Source organism: Capra hircus, assembly GCF_001704415.2.
Source record: "Capra hircus breed San Clemente chromosome X unlocalized genomic scaffold, ASM170441v1, whole genome shotgun sequence".
Classification (NCBI taxonomy): Eukaryota; Metazoa; Chordata; class Mammalia; order Artiodactyla; family Bovidae; genus Capra; species Capra hircus.
Window position 1 is genome coordinate 17225898 of NW_017189517.1, and position 23047 is coordinate 17248944.

A 23047-nucleotide genomic window follows, 5' to 3' on the forward strand; every position below is an offset into this window, starting at 1 on the left:
GCCTTTTATTCATCATTTTTTCCCCACTTTTTCTTTCCTGGCATGAGCATCGTTGCTATTTCCCAGTATATAATAGCTTGCACCTTTACAGAAAGGTCATATTCTTGCCATATCTAAAATATTGCCATGCTAACATATACCTATAAGATGCTGAGTACAGGCAGAAAAATGCACATTTATTTCTACATGTACACCTTTCTTCAGGGGAAAAAAAAGTGTGTCAGCAAGCCCACGAGGAACATGACAGTTTATCAAATACTTGCTCATTTCCTCTGAAATTTGTTCTTAAGGTCAGTAGGAAGACAAGCTTAGATAATTGTCCATTTGGCTGTTGCAGGCAGGGAACCTTTGTGGTAGTACATAGGGAGAATATGCCTACAGGGGATATTAACTCTGATTAACTCTTCTGGTATAAATCGAGGGCTGGGTTTAAGATATTATTTGTGGTAGAAAGGGTAATTTAAAATGTGAGAACCAGCTTTAAAATCTGTTAAGAATGTTTAGATGTCAGCTTATGTTTTATTTGATTCACTTTATTGAGTTCAGAATCCAAAGTCTATTAATAATAAAACTCAGATTTGCCCTTGAGTATTTCAAGGTTGTAAGATGCCTAGTCTTCCTGTTAGTGGGCTATAAATTCAACTTTGTTGCCTATGTTTGCCCTTGCAGTAAATGGGGCACCATAATTTTGCAGTTTGCACTCGGGGTGAAGTTAAACTGCCCAATTTGGACACTTTCATAGTTTGGACTCATTGGCCCAACTTGTAGTAAAAGGCTGGAATTTCATCATTAGGTCATTTGCTTTTTAAATGAATATTTTTATGTGGAAAGAATATAACAAACCTGATCGACTGGAGAGAGCCCATCAAAGTAACAAATGAGACTTGAATTTGCTTTTTGGCTTTGTCACTGATTATGCCAGTGATGTACAGTAAGTCAGTCTGTTGCTAGAATCACATTTGACAAATAGGAACAATTAAGTCTTGCTCACCTTGTAGGACTATTGAGATACTAGACTTAAATAAATTCACAATAGTAATATTACTAAATGTTTAAATAACATTGATATTCAAAGATCTCTGAAAGCGAGGGTGACTAGGGAAGAAACATGGAGAAATCCCTTATTTCCTTTATAATTCTCTCAATGTATGAGCTCTTCTTTCTTTTTGAACTGAGGGTGAGATGCGTAGGTTGAAAAAACAACCTCCAGGTGATACTAATACATCCCAGCTACACTCCCCGCCCCCATAGCTTTTTTTGTTGATTGGTTGGGTTGAAACAATCAAGATTGTCTTCTGCTCTGTGAATCTTTTCAAGGTATCTCTATACATTGGTGAATAAAAAAGCAGAGGGCATTTGAGAGTGGTGTAAATTCCAGGATTTCAAGCAAAGTGCAATAACAGCCTGTTTGGATTATAGGTACTCCATTAGTATAAAGATGAATTTTGGAAAATCTGCTGGCTAGCTTTCCCAGTGTCACTTGTAAATGTCTTTTTGTGAAAAGTAAGTGCTAAAGGGCCATTGTAACTGCTCAGGACTTTGGGCCTCAGAAGAGTTGTTCTTTTTTAGTCTCTCCTGATTGCCTCCCCCAGCCCATCCAATTCTTTGCCAGTGCATTGGGTTGCCTTGCTCTCCTAGCTCCCTCCCACCCCTGTTTTTCAATCCTTAATTTTCTTTCTATTGCCAAGAAAGGCATCAACAGGAGGGAGAACCTTTATAAGTCCTAGCCTAGAGGCTTTTAAACTTGAAATAGCTACTCTTCTTTTTTTATTAAATGGTCATTGGTGTCAGCAATCCTATATGTATGAAAAATAAAAGTGAAAAGATGTCCTCTTATGATTAGTGCCTTTTTGATTTCTACACGTATATTTTCAAGATTATGCAGTTTTATTGTTCTGTGTTAGGGAGCCACTTTTCAAATCTAAGGTGACCAGACTGAGTTGAGAATGCAGTTTGGCGCATGAATAAAATGAGACACAGTGTTCATTTGTCATTTTATTTTTTAAAAATGAAATATTCAAAGTACTTTTTTGTTTCAAATATCAACACATAATGTTTAACTTTAAATATTTACAGCATGTTGTTGTGATGCTCTGTAGAAAAATGCATGCTTCTGACCTGAAAGCCAGAGCAAAATGCAAAAGACCATTTAACTGCAGCCAGAGAACATGAACCTGTACAGTATCCAGTCACTTTTCAGCACAGGAGTGAGAGCAGGAATACAAAACTGGAACCTATTGTTTCCTAGCAACATGGCTCAAGCCATTATAACACAATTTCCAGTATGATTAGAACCTCTAACTGTTGTTATATAGAAACTGAAAATCTTGGCATACACTGTAAACATCTTTACTTCTCATGAGAAAGTAAGCAGCTAAAAAGAATATTTTTCTGACGTAAAGGCTATACTTCTCTTTTTCACCTTCTCTCTTACTGATGCTTTTGCCAGAAGAATAGTAAAGATTTAGACATTGTCATGAATCATACAAGTAAAATATTTTTCAAGGACACAATCTGATATACTAACATTTATTTAAGAGGTTAAAGTCCACCACTAAATCTAAGGAAAGATTTTTTTAACTGCCAAACACATTTCCTTTGACAAATAATGTAAGATGACAACTGCCAAGACAAAATCCACAGCAAGTTTAACTCTAACTATTTTCAGTTACTGTTTAGGAAGTAATTTCTTCTTATACACAGTAGTATATTTGGTCCTTAATAGCTTTCACATGAAGGACACACTGAAACAGTCACTATTTTGTGGTTGAATTATTTTTTGTTGTTTGTTGTTTTCTGTTTTTTTTTTTGTTTTGTTTTGCTTTTTTGTTTTTTTTTGTTTGTTTTTGTGTGCTTTTTTTTTTTTTTTTTTTGCAGAATAAAGAACCTTACAGAAGGCTGTGGAAGAGCAGTCTGAGATCTGAAGTACTACTCAGGTCAGCTATGTGTATGTGAGTTCCTCTAAGAACACAAGAATGTTGCATCTAATCTGTAGCCTTCAGTTTTTTCCAGAAGCTATAATACATTTCAGTCTCTCCAAAAGTTCCTTTCCACACTTGATTACTGTACTTTTGCTTCCATTACCACTGAACTCCATTACAATTGCCCTTACAGGAACATATCTTTATAAATGCAAAAACTGTCCTGACTCTCTTAGGTGATATTACAGTGGGGCCTGGTCTGGTTAAAAAATTTTTTTCAAAAAAATGAAAAAGAAGAAAAAAGTAGTAGAAACAACATGATAGGATGCTTGAAACTGTGTCAACAGTAATGAAAAAAAAAACCTTATGAAAATCAGAATTTAATTGTATACCGCTCTATATAGCATGTGAATTCCAAATTATACATTAAGTTTTCATATATTTGGCTATGTTGTATATATTATATTATATATATAGTCTATATATTATAGATCTTCTAGATAAATTGACAGTAAAGGAACACTTATTTTATACATTATTTTGTTGGGTTAAAAATTAAACCCAATAAAGCCTATTTATATGGTGAGTGTTTTACTAAAAATTAGTATGAATTGGGCTTTATTTCCCTTTCCTTCAGGAGTCATGCTTCTAATCAGTAATGATTAGAATGACAACTAAAAATAAATATATTTAAATGTCTGTTCAACTATGAACTTTTCAGCTCTTTTGGATCTCTAGACTGTAGTGCAAGAGTCAAAACAAAACAAAACAAACAAGTAAAATGGGCCTAACTAGGAAAAAGAAACAATCACGGAGTATTCCCTGCCTCCAGCCCAGAATAGCCTTCATAGGAGAGCCCAACTGCTGTGCTCTCACTCAAGCTGACTTGAATGCTGTGTGGCTGTGTAGTAGTGTCAGCTGCATGTCTTCTGGGTATGAGAAATTCATGTATTTCTCTTTAAAATGCTTTTACTTTCATCAGGAAATGCAAACGAATTGTTCTTTCATTAAACTTCAGAACTACAAGTCAGTAAAGGCATTCTTTGTATTCAGATGAACAGGAAGTGATGTATTCAGTATCTCCACGTTCTTATTAAGAAATGACAAATGTTTCTCTTAGATTTACTACTCATTAATGTGCTAACTTTTTGGGTTTTTTCCTCTTTCCTCCAAAAAACTTTGGAAGTGGTAAAGAGAACAGTAATGGTTCAAGGCAGTATTAGAACCACAGCTGTAAGTGACAAAAAGTGCATTTCCTGAATAAAATACAAATATAACTTTAAGAAACCAAAGGCACAAACTAAATAAATATGTATTACAAACTAGAAATACACAGTTCAAGGTAATTACTATTAAGTAAAAGCTTCAAATACTTGTTTCTAATGGATATTTAAAGCAGTTTGAAAATGATACATCATCAGTGAATTGCAAAAATGTATAATTGCTTAAAATATAAGCAAAATAGACTCTAATATTGACATCTTGGATTAGTGATAAAATACATCATCACATTTATGAATGTACTCTATATACAGTTCATAAATCATTTTTCCATTGATTTAAAAGAACATCAGAGGTTCCAGGAACTTAAGGTCCATTTTTAGGCTGGTGTGGAGGTATTCAAATTTTCAACAAGTTTGTGAGTAATTTTAGAATCCTGTCCTGATAAATACTATACCATTAACACAGGCCTGATTCAGGGGAAAAAACCCCAATAATATGGTTGTAGTCTGGATTAGTAATCTCTTGAGCTGGTGTACTTCCAATTAAAAAGAGAGATGGGTTCATCATGAATTCTCTCTCTCTCAGAATATGTGTGTAAGAATGTGGTTATCCCAACCTGAAGGTTTTGAAAATGAAATGTTTGGATAACACCCTCCCCTGCTGTCTGTGGGTCCTTGCCTTTCTCTCACTCTACTTTGTGTAGTTAGGAGACAGACTCTTTAAAAACCTTAATGTGAGCCTGGATTCTGACTCTGCATATTTTCAAAAAAGACTGTCATCACAAAGCAAGGCACTGACCCCTCACTGCATTTAGGTAGTAGCTGGCAAGAATCCAAACTGCGACATTCCATCACAAATTCTCCTTCAGACACAGCAAATGTCCAGACTCGGTGATGAAAAGTGCTGAAGCTGGCTCCGGGGAATTCTCCACAGGCCACACTGTGCTGTCCTGTATTTCATTTGTGGTAACTCACAATTGCACAGCAGCTTACAAACTCTTTGTCACTGGGCACAAATCTCCCAGTTCACCAAGGGGCTTCTTGGATGACAGGATTCATACAGATTGAGAAACTGCAGCTGATATTAACACTAATCCTGATCTTTTTTTCTAAATTTTAAATGATCACAGAACAAAATAACCCTTCCTGGAAAACAGCTATTTTCCTAGGCAGGAGAGATGATTAAATAAAAAATAAATGGGCAAAGACAGAGAATTAAAATAACTATCCATATAAATTATCTTAGTAAAAAATAGTCTGCCTCTCCATAATTAGTGGAAATGTGTTAGGTTGGAAAGGGCTCAATTAAATTTCCTGACTATGGCTGGGAGATGTTCAATACAGAATTGTACATTTGAAAGATAAATCTAAGTGGGGTAAACAACGTGGCAGCAACTTTCGTGATGTTTAGTTTGGTCTTCCCATTGGTACTTTCCTTTCACCTTAGTATTATGTCTATTTTTTTTAAGGTTTTGGCTCTTATGAATTTCTGCAGTAGTAGTGAGTGTAATGTATCGACATCACAGGCATGTATGTCTGTGAAAGGCTTTTTTTTTTTGTATCAGAATCACACTTGGTAGTAAATTACCTTTCATGTGCACAAAACCATTGGATTAGTGTATAAATACTGAATCACGAATGTGAAACTATGACCAAAACACACCCTATATATAAATGAGAAATTCCTACTTGGGTTAATAAAAGCTATGTTTACATGACACCAATACAGCTGGACAACTGAGTACAAAATGCAGTCAAAACAGGTTGGGTGGGAGGAGTTTCATTGGCCAGCTGCCTTGGTATCATGTATACACGAGCAGATAGTGGCAATTGGGTTTGGTGACCACACCCACAGGGAAGTGTGGTAGACAGAGCCCAGCCACCACACGCCAAAACACAGCACAACAACATGGCATTTATTTCAACAAGCAAGGAGGAATCATCAGGGAGGAAGGGTAAATGGGTTCTGATTCTAGGAGATGGTGGCCGAGGATATTTTACACTTCTTTTGAAGTTTCCTGTAACAGATCTGGAACACGTGAAAGAGCTGGTAGTCTTTCGAAACACACGGTTCAGATCCTATTGCACCACTTTTCAAATAGCCCGCAAGTTCTGCCAACAGCTGAGTATATAACCTTGTGTCACAACAGAGAACCTCGGGTTCTTGCTTTATATTTGAACATATGCATGGCTCAACAAATTGAAAGTGGTGCTTGCTGAAAACTTTTTTTTTTAGTTGTTTGAGTTCTACTTGTGTTATTTTGAATACTGCCACACAAGAACTAAAAATCTGTCATTTCTTAAAGAGTTTAAACAAACAATATTAAAATACCATCTTCTGTCACATTGAAAGGCAGTTGGATATGTTTCTCCTCCATATTTACATATACAGAGTTCTGATCTAGAAAACCGATACAATAAACCATTGTATGTTTTAAAAACAGGCAGTCTTTGGTGACGCAAAGGCAGAGTTTTTTTTGTTACCTCCTGCCTATTTCGCTCTGTCTCATAAAGTGAATATTATTGGCACTGTCAGAAAGTTCTAAATACTGCTCGACAGACAAAACAAAATACCCATCATAACCTTGCACTCTCCCGGTACTCAGCAGCTGCTGTTTCTCCCCCTCTGTCCATGCCCGGATCCCCTCTTCCCCTTCTTGCAGCCTTCTTTGTTCCTTAGTCCAGGCCTGGGCCACGGCGCGCTGTCTGGCGATCTCCAACACGTGGTTCTTCTCCTCTTCCACAGTCGTCCCATACCGGATGTTGAAGCACAGAGCCCCATGCTGGAGCTGAATATCTGCAAACCGTCTAGTCCTCCCATTCAACACGGAAGTCATCTGGGACACGGTGACATTGACACCGTTCTCCAGAATGCGCCTCCCCCCAGTGTTACCAATGAGCACCAGGTCTTCCTCCAGAGACCCGAGCTTAATGAAGTAGTGTGTGTCCCTCCCCTCTATGGTAAAATGTAGGTTTTCCAGGTAATGAGCATTGTTGAGAATGGCAGCTAGCCGCCTGCTATCTTCATTGGCTACTCCTATAATATCGGCTGTTACGATGCCATCCTTGATGGCAAATTTTATACCTTTGCCGAAAACAGAAGGGACAGCGGCAAACCTTGGTTGCTTCCCTCCTTCAAGGCACCGTCCATCACCATATGGGGGAGTCATAGGAAGTTGGTCCAAGGAAATGAAATTCCTGAGCTGTTTCTGGAGCTCACATTGAATACCCAGGATGGTCTAGGAAAGAAGAAAGGCACAGAGCAAGTGTAGCAGAGGATTAGCCACTTGTCATATGCTTGGTGATTGCAGAAAGCAAAGGTTTGCCAGGTTGCTTCCCCCTCTCCTTAATTTGCTGGTTTGTGATTTAAAAACAAGCCTAATTTGGAATCTTCACCCGAGTTTTGGAAAGGAAAAGACTAACAGATTTGATTACCTGGCATATATTTCTTGATATCTTGGTGAGTTAAGGGTTAAGCATAAGCAAATATGTTCAGATTTGATACCATAGCATCCGAGAGCTAGAAGGCACTTAAGTGGGTCTGTGTGCGTGCTGAGTCGTTTCAGTCATGTCTGACCCTTTGTGACCCTACGGACCATAGCCCATAGCTCCTCTGTCCATGGGATTCTTCAGGCAAGAATACTGGAGTGGGTTGCCATGCTCTCCTCCAGGGGATCTTCCCAACCTAGGGATCAAACCCATGTCTCTTATATCTCCTGTATCGGCAGGTGGGTTCTTTACCACAAGTGCCACCTGGGAAGCTCCCCTCAAACAAAGACACTTTACTTTTTCCAATTCAACAGATACTATCTAGCTGTTTATTACTGGATATAGAGTAATGTATTAGCCACAGTGAGGTATAAAGAGATGGTATAAGGCATCATTCTTACTTTCAAGTAGCTCATGATCTTATAAATAACAAGGGCAAATCAGCAAGTTCATGGGTCTTTTTATGTGGATTAAAAAAAAGAAAAACCACTTTTGGGACTTTCCCGGTGGTCCAATCCTTAAGAATATACCTGCCAATGCAGGGAACACAGGTTTGATCCCTGGTCCCATGCGCTGTGGTGTCTGTGCTCCACAGCAAGAGAAGACACTGCAACGAGAAGCCTGCCTAACTCAAATGAAGAGTAGCCTCTGCTCACTGCAACTAGAGAAAGACTTTGAGCAACAACAAAGACCCAGAGTGGCCAAAAAACAACATAAATAACTAAAAAACGTCTTTTTACTATGGCAGATTTCAAACATATTAAGAAATAAACGAGAATAATGAACCTCCAGGTATCCATTTAAAAGCATAAGAAGTTTCTAAAATTTTGCTGAACTTTTTGCAAGACTTTTAATTACAAAAAGCATTTACATGTTATATGTATTTACAAAAAGGGATAAGCCTCTAGTGCCTACTTAGAATTGCCTTTCACTTATAATTTTTTTAATACTTGAATTTCAAGCCCTCCCACCCAAATTTCAGTTTTATTTTGTTAAAGCCATATATATGTATATATATATATATATTTGCAGACACAGATATTCCTCTTTCTTTCATCTGAAAGAAAAAGTTCCTTCTTGCTTTCACTTTGTATCTCATTAAGTGATGGAATTTCCTGCTGAACTTTGAATGTTTTGGTATTCCTATTTTTCCAGAGAGTTTCTAATATTATTTTACTTCATTGCTCTTACATACTTTTTCTTTATTAGAAAAAAATTTTTGACTGCACTGTGTGGCATGCGGGATCCTAGTTCTCTGACCAGGAAATGAGCCTGTGCCTCCTGAAATGCAAGCTCTGAGTCTTAACCACTGGATCATCAGGTAAGTCCCATTTATCAGAATAATTTGTGATTCCCATGCTTCTAATGCACTATGCTCTGATTTATTTTTCAGTTGGAGATCTGATGTTTTATGTCTCTCAGAGAATAATGTTCTCTATATAGAATTCATAGCTACCCATTTTAGAATCATGAAAGTTCAGTTCCACTTTCCTCTTGTCAGTCTACTGCAGCAGTCATCAAGTCACACGTTGGTCTTTTCTTTTCCCAAAGGTCCGATTCTCTGGTCTTTTCCTCATGGAAGCTTTTATCCTACCTCCTCGTTAATCATGGACATTTAAGTGGATAGCCATGAAGACTCAAACAGAAGTAAGCGCATATACGTTAATACTATTTCATGGTGTTGGATGCCCTTCTGTTTTTTTCAGCTAAATAGGGATGGTAAAACATTTACTAACCTTTCCAGGATCCCACTCTTGAGTTTTTGTCTGAAGCTGTAGAAGCTCGTAAGTTAATTCCAAATTTTCTAATTCTGGTTTGGGAAATCCAGGTAGTACATTGTGTAACTGGAAACCAAATAGCTCCAACCAACTTCCAATATCTGTGAGACACAAAATTTAAAAGAAAAAAATAATTTTAAAGCCCATACTTTACAACTTTTGTGGAAAGCTTGAAAGATGCCTTTCCTGCCTTTGATATGTTTAGCCAATGGTAAGTTAGGGATAAGCTCTCCTTTATATCATTCACTCTAAAACATCTGATCTTTTCTCTGGGGAAACATTTTGATTCATGGATAATCATAGAGATTGGCTCAGTTTACTGTGTGGAAATTCTTAATGTGGTAGTGGTATTAAGGCTGCACAGACTCTGGTATTAGATTTATTTGATGCAACACAATCCTGATTTTTCTTCTGTGAAATTATTTGTAGAAGCTTTTAGAGTGAAAACTATGAACAGAAAGCTTAAAAGGAAAGAAGAAAATGCACTAGGATGCAAAAGTATCATGTTTTACACCAACGTGTACAATTCTGTTCACTCTAGAAGACTAAGGAAGAGATTGACTGCACAATAACTTGTGGGCTAGCTGGCAGGAAGAGGAAGCATCTTTACAAAGGCATTGAGATTACGTGATAAACAACATGGAGCGTTTTCTCTTTACTTTAGCATAAAGCATTACACCATTTAAATACCTGTGGTATATTTGGCAACATCCTGAATTTTGCCAACAGGGTAGTTATTTTCAAAGGAGTAGAGGTTGAATGGTTTAGGAAGGAGGTTCAACTGTTTCCATATGTGATGATTAGGCGTCGTCCATCGACCAGCGATAACATCATAATCCCTTTGCCCCAGGTGCACTAGTTTAGTAAGGAAGTCATAGAGTCCTCCATGAAAACCAATGATGACCTGAAAGTCAGGATAAGTGTCATGATAGATATCTCCATAAGGCGTGTACAGTATCTCTTTGATCACCTGACCCCGACTGCTGAACACGGCTAGTGGGGTGCCTGTATTATCACAGGCTACGTAATATTCTTCACCACTGCTTAGCTCCATGGCAATAAGGTGACCTTGGAGATCATAATACAGGGATGTAATCTCTGAGCTGGTGTGGTTGTACAAATGAGTAACTCTTATGGGGTTGGCAAGGTCTGCATAAAAGAACTGTAGGTGCTGTCCAGGGCTGGACTTACTGGCCACACGTCGCCCAAGCCCATCATAGTAATACTGCACAGTCCAGCCAGAAGCCTTATTGTAGGCTTTCTGCAGCAGACCATTAGAATTATATTCAAATACGTCATTTCCCCTCTGTCTCAGAAAGCCATCTTCATCCATCTTGTACTGAATTTCTCCAAGTCTGGTGATGCGATCTCGGAGGTCATATCGGAGAGGAGTAAGACGAGCACTATTCCCATGGCTCAAGAGGTTGATGTTTCCATTCAGATCATAACTATAACGCCACTGGGTTTTATCATTTACAGAAACAGTTTGAAGTTGCCCATCAGCATCATATTCATAGAAGTATCTTGTTATATTTGCATCTACTCCTACTCTGATATCACATATTACCATTCGGCCCATATTATCATATTGAATAGTCATCCAGTAGGCAATTGCCTTTAGGATTTCATATTGGACTTCAATGACTTGTCCATTGGCGCTGAAGATCTTGGTGTGCTTCATCACGGTAGTAGTTATGACTTGATTTAAATCGTAATTAATTACACTGAATTTTCCAAACTGCTCTGTTCGACCAGAGACATCGACGTATCGGTACAGATCTATGGGCAAAGGGGTTTCATTGATCACAGCTTGCATGCTGGTGACACGAAAGTTGTTGTAGCTGTAGTCAAAGCGAGCATTCACCAGGCCTTCTTCACTGAATCTGAAAATCTGGCGCCCAATAAGAGGTCCTGAAGGGGTCAAAATAAAAATCATGAGAACAATGCGAGAGGCTCAATATTGAACAATCAGAAAGTTCTAGTGTTCTTTTTTTTAGTACTGATGTTTTTATATTCAGAATGAAATATTAGAGATTGATGTTTGATATCTAACGCCTGGACATCTCATCTCATAGATATATATTTTCATCACTGTGGTCACCAAATATGAAAAAAAAATACTGCATATTATAATTATAGATTAATTTAATTATAGGAACTTCAGAGGTAATAACCCATTCTCAACTACCCAACCAGTAGTTGAAGTGATGAAACTAATATTATAAACATGCTCTCTTTTTATCATTACTGACAAAAATACTTTCAGTTCATTTAACCAGTGCTATAAGGTCAGAAGGTCAGGTTTTGACCAAATCCAGTATTCAAGTAACTGGATTTTTGTATTTTATAAACCCACAGGATGAAATATAATAAAAAATGATTACTTTTGAAGACATGTTGCCATCAACTGAGGCTTATAGAGGTTACACAAGTCTTGAACTAGTTTCAGTGAGACTCATATCTTTGGGACTGAGTGAGACTTTGCATCTTTGGGATGATTTGGTGGTGAGTAGGGACGGGTACTCAGTTAGACTAGGTACTTAGAGTTCAACTTTCTTGAGGGCTGAGAGAAAGAGAAATGCACTGTATTTTTTAAGGAATTGGCTTTCACACCATCTATCATATACTTTTCATTTTCAGTTGAAGATAATTTGATAACTCAAATTTGGTTGAATTGCATGTCTGTAAGTTAATGCTTCTATCTCAGACTGTGGCCAGTAAAAATTTCCTAAGTCCAATGTGCTTGTATACATCACCACCCTTTTACCACAAACCTGTTTGCCTGTATCTGATTGTGCAAATGAAGCCATCATGCATCAGATGTATTGTCTTAATCACTCCAGAAGACTCTTCATATGTTAATGTGACCTGGGTGGTATCATAGAGAATCTCGGACAGCCTTGCTTGCTTGGTGTACTTGTACAAAACTCTGCGCCCTGTCCCCAGATGCAGGGTTTGCAGTAGTCGGCCATCTCGACTGTAGTCTTGGATAAAAGAAGTGCTACTGTCTGGTGGGGTGTAGATGTTCCGGTAGTAGCCCACCGAAAGCATGGTTTGTAAGCTGTGGCGCACCATACTAGGCATGGTGACTGAGAGCAGACAATCCGATTGGTCGTACTCAAAGATATAACGCCGCTGGCTATGTAAGAGAAGCATCACAGACTGAAACGAGACAAAGGTAGGACAGCATAATAGTACCACCAAAGTTGACGAGATTGAAGAAAATACCTACTCATCCTTTCAGGACAAAGCTATCGAGCACTTACTGTGTGCTGGGCACTGTGGTGGACCCTAGTGTATACAGTAGTGGCAATAACGTGTCTGTCCTCATGGAATTTACAGATTAATGGAGGAGAAAGACAAATAACCAAACAACTACAATATAGTGTGAAATGTGTTATGGCAGAGGAAATTTAAGGGTGCTTATGGGAGGTGGAGGAAGAGCAGCAACCTAGACTTAAGAGGCCAAGAAAGGTGTCCTGGAGACTGTGACATTTACAGTTGAGACCTAAAGGGTGACTAGGCGTGGCCAGATGAAGGCAGGGAGGTGGGTGGGCTGGATGGGGAGAGTACTCCTGACACAGAGCAGAACATTGTGAGTGGCTAGATAAGAAAGAGAACATGGTTTTTTCAAAGAACATGGGGCATTTGGCATGGCCAGAGCATGGGGATGTTGGAAGGGATGGGTAAATGGCAAGTGATGAAGCCAGTCAGGTAGGCTGGGTTTAGATCACACTGAGCTTTCTAAGCCACACTAAGGAGTTTGGACTTTTACCTGTTGACAACAAGGGAACCACTGAAAGCAATGGTTTCAGTGGAAGGAGAGGACACTTGTGGCACTGGAAAAACAATCCAGTTGGTATCTGAGAAAGGTTACTATTGCTTCAACGTGGAGATGAATTGGAGGGAGGGACATGGAGGGCAGGGCATGCCATATATTAAGTATTAGTCACCAAAACTTACTTATTGAGTACATATAGCAGATGTCTTTCTGAAAAGTAGTATATAAAATATTATCATTACAGTAATCCCCCCTTATCGGCAGTTTTGCTTTCTGAGTCACCCACAGTCAACTGCTGTCTGAAAATATTCAATGGAAAATTCCAGAAATAAACAGTTCCTAAGCTTTAAAATGTATGCTGTTCTGAGTAGTATGATGAAATCTCATGCTGTCCTTCCCAGGATGTGAATCATCTCTTTGTTCAGTGTGTCCATGCTATATAAGTTACCTGCCCGATAGTATAGGAAATAACATAGTATATATAGGCTTCTGTACTATTCCCACTTTCAGGCATCCATGGAGGGGTCTTGGAATGTATCCCCTGAGGGCGAGGAGGGACTACTGCATAGATTTACAATTCATGTTTTAAATGATATTAGGGAAACATGCCATTAAAAGTGGACAATTCTCTGGTTATGCAAGCCCTCTCCCCCGAACTGATCTGTATTTCAGAAAGTTATTTGTTGAGGTATAATGCCATGCATGTAACAGGTGTTTCATTGATATCGGTTTATCTTATTCTAATTTTAAATATAGTCATAAAAGGAACACTGTTTGAAGGAGAACTCAAACCCTATTTTTAATTGAAAAGCATTTAAATTTCAACTTTTAATAAAAATTGCTCACCCCTAGAAATTCTGATGTATCTCCCCAAGAGAGATTTTACCCTTACTTTCTAGAGAATTGGCTTATTAAGCAAAAAGATTTAGTTGAGCTTTATTTTCTGAAGTTTCGTTATGAAAACAATAGGTATCATTTCATCTTCTAAATATAAACTACATAAATATTTATGAATTACAGAAGCATATATAAGGTACATTTAAATCTTCTAATATGAAATTATATTCTAATATTGAACATGCTTCTTGAAACTGTATGTCCTCCCTGCTCTTCTGAGAATTGATTTCAAATCACATGTCAATACTGTGAAGTCAAAGTCAGCACTTATTTGCTCATTGGCTTATCCTTTCTTGGTCTTCCACCAGGCACTCTGCCTGGGGATACAGAGCCGTGTGTGGAAACCCTGTCACCTCATCACCTGCGGATACTCTGCAACTCCAGAAACCCTGCTGAACAGAAGGTGGGAGACGTGGAAGTCCTGCCTGGGCACGAGGACATGAAGGAACCACCCCGTCCTTGACCAAGGCAGAACTCAACAGAACCTGGGGTGAAACTGCTAGGCAGTGCCTCTGCATTACCTCTTTGCTGAAAGCCAGATTTCTCAGCTCCTTTCCACTCTCTTCTGTCAATTTGCCATGAACAAATGACATCTGTCACCTGCGAGGTGCGCCAGGGACAGTCGCCATATGCTTCGCACACATTATCCAGTACCAGCCTGCCTTTTCCAGTTGCTGCACCAGCCTTGCCAAACATTTATAGCACATCACCACTGCATTCTCTCCCTGCTCTCATCTTCCGTGCTGTAGTAAACCACGGCCTGACCCTGTTCCTAGGTGGTGCTGATGCTGTGCTGACCAAGAATGTGGATGACGTGATTAGAAATCTTGTGAATGTAACCGTTATGTTGCCAGAATAGCATTTAGCTCTCACTTGGCTACTTTGTCACTTTGGACAGGCATTGTTATCAGTTTGTTCAAAAACAATACTTATAAGTCCATCCAACGCCCCCAGCACTGCTATAGAATAAAAGGTCATTTCTTCTTAGTCCAAACACTAGAGCGGGAGACTTTGTATTTTCCAAAAAGTTGATTGTGAGAACCGAAATGACTGAGATCATTGTGAAGAAGAAAACTAAAACCATGGCTGCATATTCATTTGAACAGGAGTGGAAATGAGAGATGGGCTTCCCAGGTAGCTCAAACAGTAAAGAATCTGCCTGTAATATGGGAGACTGGGGTTTGATTCCCTGAGTCGGGAAGATCCCCTGGAGAAGGGCATGGCAACCCACTCCAGCATTCTTGACTGGAGAATTCCATGGACAGAGGAGCCTGGCGGGCTACAGTCCATGGGGTCGCAAAGAGTCGGACACGACTGAGCGACCAAAACTTTCAGAAATGAGAGATGGCAGAAATTTGAAAAAGTACGGCATTTGAGTGACCACCAGATGGCAGTGTGGGGCCACCTGGAAGCACAAGCCAAAGGCTGCATTCTCTCCCTCTAGGCAGCCTTTGAAAATTTCAGCCCCAAAGAGGCAATTTTGTGTAAATGTATCAGACTAAAGCATCTTATTAAATGATTATAAAATATATTTAAATGCATTTAAAATGAAGTTCTTAAGAATGTTTTTAGGAAACGGAAAGATTTACATTTCCTGAAATACAAAATTTTAGCCCCACAAGTCTTCAAAATATAATTAACTCAGGGAAGGCTCATGAATCAAGACAGAGAATTAATGACCACATAGAGAAAATTTAAGAAACAATAATTGATTTTTTTTATTAGAGAAGAGATCATTTAAGCAACCACAGCTATTACCCAAATAATTATTTTTCTCCTAATGGCTACAAACCATTGTGCATGAAAATGATACCCATAATTTTTACTTACTCTAGAGGAAGTCAAATAAGTTTTACAAAATTTCTGCACACTGAGGTAAAATATTTGCTGTTTGCTTTTTCCAATATATCATGGTATAGGGATGCCAAGCAAATGTAAAAAGGTACAAAGAGAAGTATTTTGAGGTATAAAAAGAGATTTATATTTTTAAAGTTGGAGAACTGTTACTTCAAAATATAGTTCTAGAGCCAGCCTCTTAGTCTTGCTCTGCCCCAGACATAGTGAAAGAATGTTCTAGCAAAGGCCACGATAAAGAGAGGACTAGAAAAGAGCACAGGAGGCACAGAACTTCATCACCTCCCTGGAAGAGTACCTGTAAATTGGATTTTGGTAAATTGAATATTCTTTCCCTTTTCTTTCTAGAATCACAATTTCAAAAATACTTTCATTTCCTTCCACCCTTCTGTTCTTTCCTGTTTTAATTCACCTTCAAGTAGCAGTAGGTGCTAGCACTAAGTTTTCCAACTTAATAAATACTAGAATAAATATTAGAATGCATAAATGGAAAGAAACTTTTATTGAATGACCAGATATGCCAGGTGCTTTATATTAAGTTATTTCATTTAATTGCTGCTTCTATTCAGTGAATTATTATCACTGGTAATAATGTTAATAAAATCAATCTCGTGATAAATGATTTTTGGAAAGTAAAGAACCATTCCATAATTATGGGTTTTGTAGGCTCTGAGTTTTGCATAATAGCATTGCTTAAGTCAAGGGGCTACCTGGTAATTAGAGAACAAATTAAATGTAAGATTCAGAGAGGGAGAAAAGTCAACTGAAAGGCACAAGTGGTTTGGCTCGGCTCACTGGTCAATAAACGAGTTTTGGGGCGTTGCTGGGGCTTTTCTCCATACATTACTCCGTGTCAATAAGGTCTTATTTCTGTCCACTGCAGACACTGACAGTCTCAGAGAGTTTCTTTGTTTTGTTTTTAAAGAATTATTGCCAAGTAAGTTTCTACAGCCAAAAGAATTTAAGTGAAAAAAAAGAAGAATTCATGTGAAATTTGCTTCACATGATTCTTTGCTGAAATAACTGTGATGAAGTAATCAGTTAATTCAGAAAAGGGAAACAATAAAATTCTTCATTAATGTCAGAGAAGAGGCTAAATAACTGAACTTTAAGTTTCAACAAGCTTTTCTGTCACTGTATAGACAGTTTAAAGGGAAAGATTTATGAGACCTAGAAGCAATTGTCTATAGGCAGTTAGCTCAGCAGCCAGACTGTGGCGCTAATGAGGTTAAGGCTCTGAGTTCAAACCTATAAATATTCCTGTGGGATCTTAGTTCCCCAACCAGGGATTGAACCTTGGGGCCTTGGCAGCGAAAGCGTGGCATCCTAACCACCGAACTGCGAGGGAAGTCCCTCAAAGCTGTACATACTCCTAAGGCATGTTAGCTTCTTCACTAGTCACATGTAGACCTGTGGGAGGATCAGAGCAAACAAATCCTCATTCTTGAAAAAACTAATCAGCCTATAGTCTGCTAGTGATCAGTGGCACCTTTTTCTTTTTTTTTTCATATCAGGTCATCTTACATGCCTTGCCTCTGTGAACATACAACAAATACTTGGATTCAGTTAATTTTGTAGCAAGTTTAGCACTTCGTGGACATTAGTCGTATGATTTTGCCAATCATTCTTGTTACCAAAATTGAAAAGAGAAAACATCCACTCTGTAAGATTCAGATGTTCCCAGAGTAGAGTGCGGATTAGAGATTTCATCGATTTCTTCAGCAGAAAAGGACAGGGGGTACAGACAGCAAAGGACTCGGTCTTTTACCCTGGCTCCCAAGTGGAGTTCTGCTTTATCTCCTAGACATTTCTAATTTGGCAAGTTTCCCAGTGACTGACTCTGGGAAATAGTACAATGGTTTTATAATCACACACAACCCCTGGCACACTTTAAAAAAAGCTTTCAGGGGTATATCAGAAAGGCTTAGCATTATTTGGTGCAAATAGCGAAATTTCACCACGTGAGTTATGAGCACCCATGACTTTTCTAAGAGCTTCTAGGGGTTAATCCATACTGACTCCCCTTGAAACCTCAGGGGAAAACGTTTTTCAGTTTTCCCAGAAATTAATTCAGGACTAATGAACTGAGTTGAAAGGATAGATTTAGGGGAAAAGAGACAGCATCTTAGGATGTCAGAAATTGAGATGGCAGACAGAGATCAATTTCTCTTATTGTCTTCTGCTACTGGTCTGGCTAGAAACCATTTTGCTGTGTGAGGCTGATGTTTGACAAATGGATCCAGGGGGTGGGATTAAAATCCTTGCCCATTCCCAGCAGACAGAGGCCAGGGGCTCCCATTACAGATGCTACTGGAGACTCACTGTGTACAAAGGACTATTAACAACAAGGGAGCCCCACTGCTACCATTTCCTCAGACCCATTACTTGGGAAAATATGTCCTCCAGTGTATACCATTAAACCGTCACTGACTATCCTAACAAAATTAGAATTCCTTATCCTCTGTGTAAGAGCCTCTTTTCCAGAGCTGAGATACATTAACACGCAATTTTATAATTTTCTACCTATTTCACTTCAGTGTGAGCTTTCATAGTAATAAAGATACATTTTCAGGAGCATGAACAAATATGCTCAAATGAGGAGAAAGCTAAGCCATTATCCTGACTTCAGTTTGAAAGAGTACCTGGCAGAGTGTGGGGCTGGGGAAAGTTTTCGGCTGAAAAACAGCTTATCCTTGTAGGTATAATTTGTTGTTGTTGCTACTTTTATGGAACAGAACAGCCAGAATACAGACTTCACTCCCACAGGTCCTCAGCAAGGCAGGTAATCAGTGCCGCTTTCAATGTTCTCATTCAGAAGCTCAGAACTAGTTTATTTTCCCTACACACTTACCTTTTCTAAGTAGGTATAGCTCCAAATTTTCCCATCAGCCCAAGTTCTTGAAATTATTTTTCCACTCTGGTCATATTCCATTTTTTCATTCCATGTCCCTCTTTGAATAAATGTCACCAATCCCGAAGGGGAATATGTGATGTTCACTTCATTATATCTGCTTACAGGAGACCACAGAACAGGTCGTCCAGTCTGGTCATAAAGAATTCGAAGGGTGAATTTCCGATGGTCATCATAGATCTTGCCTGTGCGAGTCATATGATCAAAATCGATGGAGAGTAGGTTTCTGTTATGGGCCTACAAAAAAGAGATAGGAAGTACATTTGAAGCACTGCCTTAGTTCCCCTCATCAAGGGCATCCACAATCCCAAAGCTGTTTCTATTTCTCCAGCAATGGGGTCTCTCTTGCCTTTGAATCTGCATGGCTTCTCCTTGGATGACAACCTGTCTTTATTCTCCTGGGAGACTCTACAACCTTGGAAGGCTGGGGCCATGTCTTAACTACTGGGATGTGCTAGATTCTCAGCATATGGTTGTTGACTGTTTTTTTCCCAACTCAAGTCTCAACTGTGCTGATCCAGTTTTCAGTGATTATGTAATCTTACTTTATGTAAGTCAGACGCCTACAGAGGAATGGGACTTCCTCCCCTGCTTTTACCGATGAAGTGGCTAGAACATAGAATGGTGAATTATTTACATAAGTAGCAAGCAGAAAAAAGGAATATAGAGAGTCCCCTCTAATTTATACAGAGATTCCCTTGTCTGGCTTCCTCGTTCCTCTGGGCGTGGAGTTTTCTTATAATACTTTGCATCTATCACAGGGGAACACAGAGCAACTCAGACTGTCTCCTAGACATGAAAGCCCACTCAGCAGTGTTTGCGTGGAGGTCAGCAGTGTTTGCATGGAGGTAACTGTGGGAGGTGCTGGTAGGTCCCCCAGTACTTGCAAGGGTGGCACCATTCAATGAGCTTGTGCAGCTTTAAGTCGTTGCCTCCTCCATTGGCCTAAAATAATCTTTATGGCAAAGAGGCATATTTTGGGGTGGCAAATTCATCTCCCCTACAAATAAACAAGGAAAAACTTTGAGAAATGTAAACAACAGTGACCCAGGAGTCAGGAGACTGAATTAGCTGCTTGTCTGTGCACCAGTCATTTTTTTCTACTTGGGCCTTAGTTTTCATCTGTGAAATGGAAGTAATGTTTATCACTTAACATCACATACCTGTGCGAAGAATTAAATGAGATTACATATTACAGGTACTGGTGATATATAAAAATAATATTAGTAATTGTTATTTTCATTACTTTAAAAAATATTTATTTGTCTTCTGCCGCACCACAGGGCATGTGGGATCTTAGTTCCTCAACCAGGGATCAAACGTGTACTCCCTGCAGTGGAAGCGCAAAGTCTTAACTTTCTTAACCACCAGGGAGGTCTCAATAACTGTTATTTTTAGATATGATTACTCTTCTCATCTCAGTTAGGCTTCTAAATGGGCCTATGTGTCAGATTCCAAAGTGACTGTAGGAACTGTCAACATGATCCAGGACAGAGTGTTAAATATCTGGTTAATGAGGTAGGGGAAAAAAAAATCAACATTAGGGTTTGACTACATTAATCATAGTCGTACTAAACCAATTCACTAGCTATTCAACTAAAGTTTATGATAATTCACTTAAAATTTTTGTGGTCAAGGATTCCTTTAATTATCTGAAAGCTATACACTGTTTCCCCAGAAAAATGCATATAAACACATCAATGAATATTTTAAACAAAATCTCAAGAGGGCTCTGAAATCCAAGTATGAAACTTTTAGGGGTCTTAAGTCCAATTTCAAAATCCTGACACAGAAAGAGGTTTTTAAGAAATGTTAATTTTTTTTCTATTTATAAAACTGAGATAAAACTGATATAAAACATTATATTAGTTTTAGGTGTATGGTATGATTTAGTATTGGTGTATATTTCAAAATAATCACCACGATAAATCTAGTTGACATCTGTCACCACATGTAGTTAAATTTTTTTTCCAGAGATGAGAACTTTTAAGATCTATTCTCTTAGCAACTGTCAAATATACAATACAGTATTATTAACTATAGTCACCATGCTGAACATTACATGCTCATATCTTTTAACTGAAACTTTGTCCCTTTTGACCTCCTTCACCCATTTCACCCACCCTTCACCCCCTGCCTCTGGCCACCACCAATCTGTTCTCTCTCTGTATCTATTAGCTCTTTTTTTGTGGGGTGGCGGGGGGCGGGGGGGGGATTCAACATCTACATGAGATGTAGAATTTTTATCTTAGTGGCCTGGATGAGTGCAAAGCCAACCTTCTCATTTCAGACTCTGGTCTTCCTTTGCTCCTTTTTTGCAGTTTGCTTTTTAAAATAACCTCTTTAAGTACCTCCCTCCAATTATAAAAGTGATATTTTTCCATTGCAGAAAAACTAGAAAGTATAGAAATATACAAAGAAAGTAATTATCTGTAATCCTATCCTCCAGCATGAATCACTGCTAATCACTGCTAATCATTTCCAGCATTTCATACCCACTTTAAAAAAATATAATCTTACACTTAAAGAATACAAGAATTGTTTTATATCCTACTTTTCAGCTAATGTTTTATCTCCATCATTCCTCATGTTATTAGATATTCTGAATATGTGGATTTTAATGGTTACATCAACATGATAAACATTTATCTATCCTTTCTCCTATTGTTGGAAATTAGCTTTTGTTGTCCATTTTTCTTTCAATGTTCATGATTTGTTAAGAATTTTTGTAAATAATTATTTCCTTAATACAAAACCCTGTAAGGGAAATTACTGGGTCAAATGATAACATGTTAAAGACTCCTGATGCAACTTGAGATATTACTTTAAAGTGCACAAAGGTTTACAAATGTATGCTCTTATTAACTAGCAGTGGAGGAGTTCATGTCTGCATTGCAACCAGCACTGAGTATTATCATTGTTAGTAAGCTTTTCCCAATATGAGAGTGGAGAAAACGGTATGTTATTGTGGTTTAAATTTGCATGTATTTGATTACCAATGAGATTGAACCGTTTTAAATGGCTATTAGCCACACTTATGTCTTCTATGAATTGTCTGCTATTTTCAATGTTTTTTGGTTTCAATTTCTTCACCAGCCAGCTGGGGCTAATGATATTTGCCCTTAGTTTTGAGCTGCAGAAAAAAAAAAAAAAAGGACAGCAAGTGTTCCATGCCATGAATTCCAGAAGACTAGCGATTAGATACTCCAATTATTTGGGAGGAAGTCTTGTTAGCTGCAGTGGTAGGTTTCATTCATGGAATAGAGCCACAGATTGGGAAGCATGACTGTTTAACCACCTGTAGCCTATGTGCGCAATGTTGTAGCATAAATACAAACTAACTTGCTGTTATAACCTAGAAGGTGATAGAGAAGCACATATTTCCTGTCTTTTGATACACAGGGCTTGGAAACCTACACAAAACCAGGTGTTCTTTCTTCAACTACCTTTCCTGTGGTTTTATAGCCACATATCTCTAACTGTAACACTGTTCATTTACAATAGCTGTAAAATATCCATGTACTCCCAGAGACGGTTGTAACTGTTACAATTTATGTTATAATGGTAGTTAAAGAGCCAAAGTAACAAGTGATTTCCAGTTCAACTAAATTTGTGGTTTTATTTGTCTGATAGATTAAGTTTACTACTCAAGAACACATTTCTTAATAAAGTCATTACAGCAACACAAGCAAGGAAGCACTGTTAAAAATCCACTACAAAGTGAGCAGAGGAAAAGTCTGCCTAATGTTCTTTCTCTGCCTGTCAAGACTTGTGCTACCATGCTTCTTTGTTTCTGGATAATGCACTCTGATATTCAGATGTTGCTGAAACACCAGTTTCGAAGTCAGGTTTGGAAGGTAATGTGAAATTTGGCTCAGAGCTGCAAGGGGATGAAAGAGTTGAAGATGCCACAGCCCTCCATCTGGCGAGTCTCCTGTGGAACTTGTGAGAAGACTGTGGAAAGAATGGGATTTTTAGGTAAGCTCCTTGACCTTCCTTCTTGACTGCTTATGTGACTCCAGCCTCTATGGCAGGAAGCAGAACTAGGCTGACCGCCTCTCACTGCTGGGGTCATGAGCAAGGTTGGAAAAGCAACGTGTTCATACAAGCTATTGTTTGCCTGAAAGACAGTAATAGCCCTTGACCCAAGTGTGGGCCATCAATCCTTATTTCAGCTCTTCCCCCAAACAATC

The 23047-nt window shown here is 38.5% G+C and overlaps 1 protein-coding gene across 1 annotated transcript in view; it reads right to left on the reverse strand.

The window, feature by feature from the left end:
• Positions 1-1982: 1982 nt before the first annotated feature.
• The window catches only part of TENM1 (teneurin transmembrane protein 1), a 986510-nt gene continuing 965445 nt past the window's right edge, over positions 1983-23047 (reverse strand). Inside the window, exons 31-35 of the mRNA XM_018044162.1 lie at positions 18795-19091; positions 12186-12573; positions 10102-11322; positions 9370-9512; positions 1983-7383 (exon numbers count right to left, since the gene is read on the reverse strand). Coding sequence (XP_017899651.1) covers positions 6625-7383; positions 9370-9512; positions 10102-11322; positions 12186-12573; positions 18795-19091 — 2808 coding nt within the window. The 3' untranslated portion in view covers positions 1983-6624. The remainder of the gene's footprint in view (positions 7384-9369; positions 9513-10101; positions 11323-12185; positions 12574-18794; positions 19092-23047) is intronic.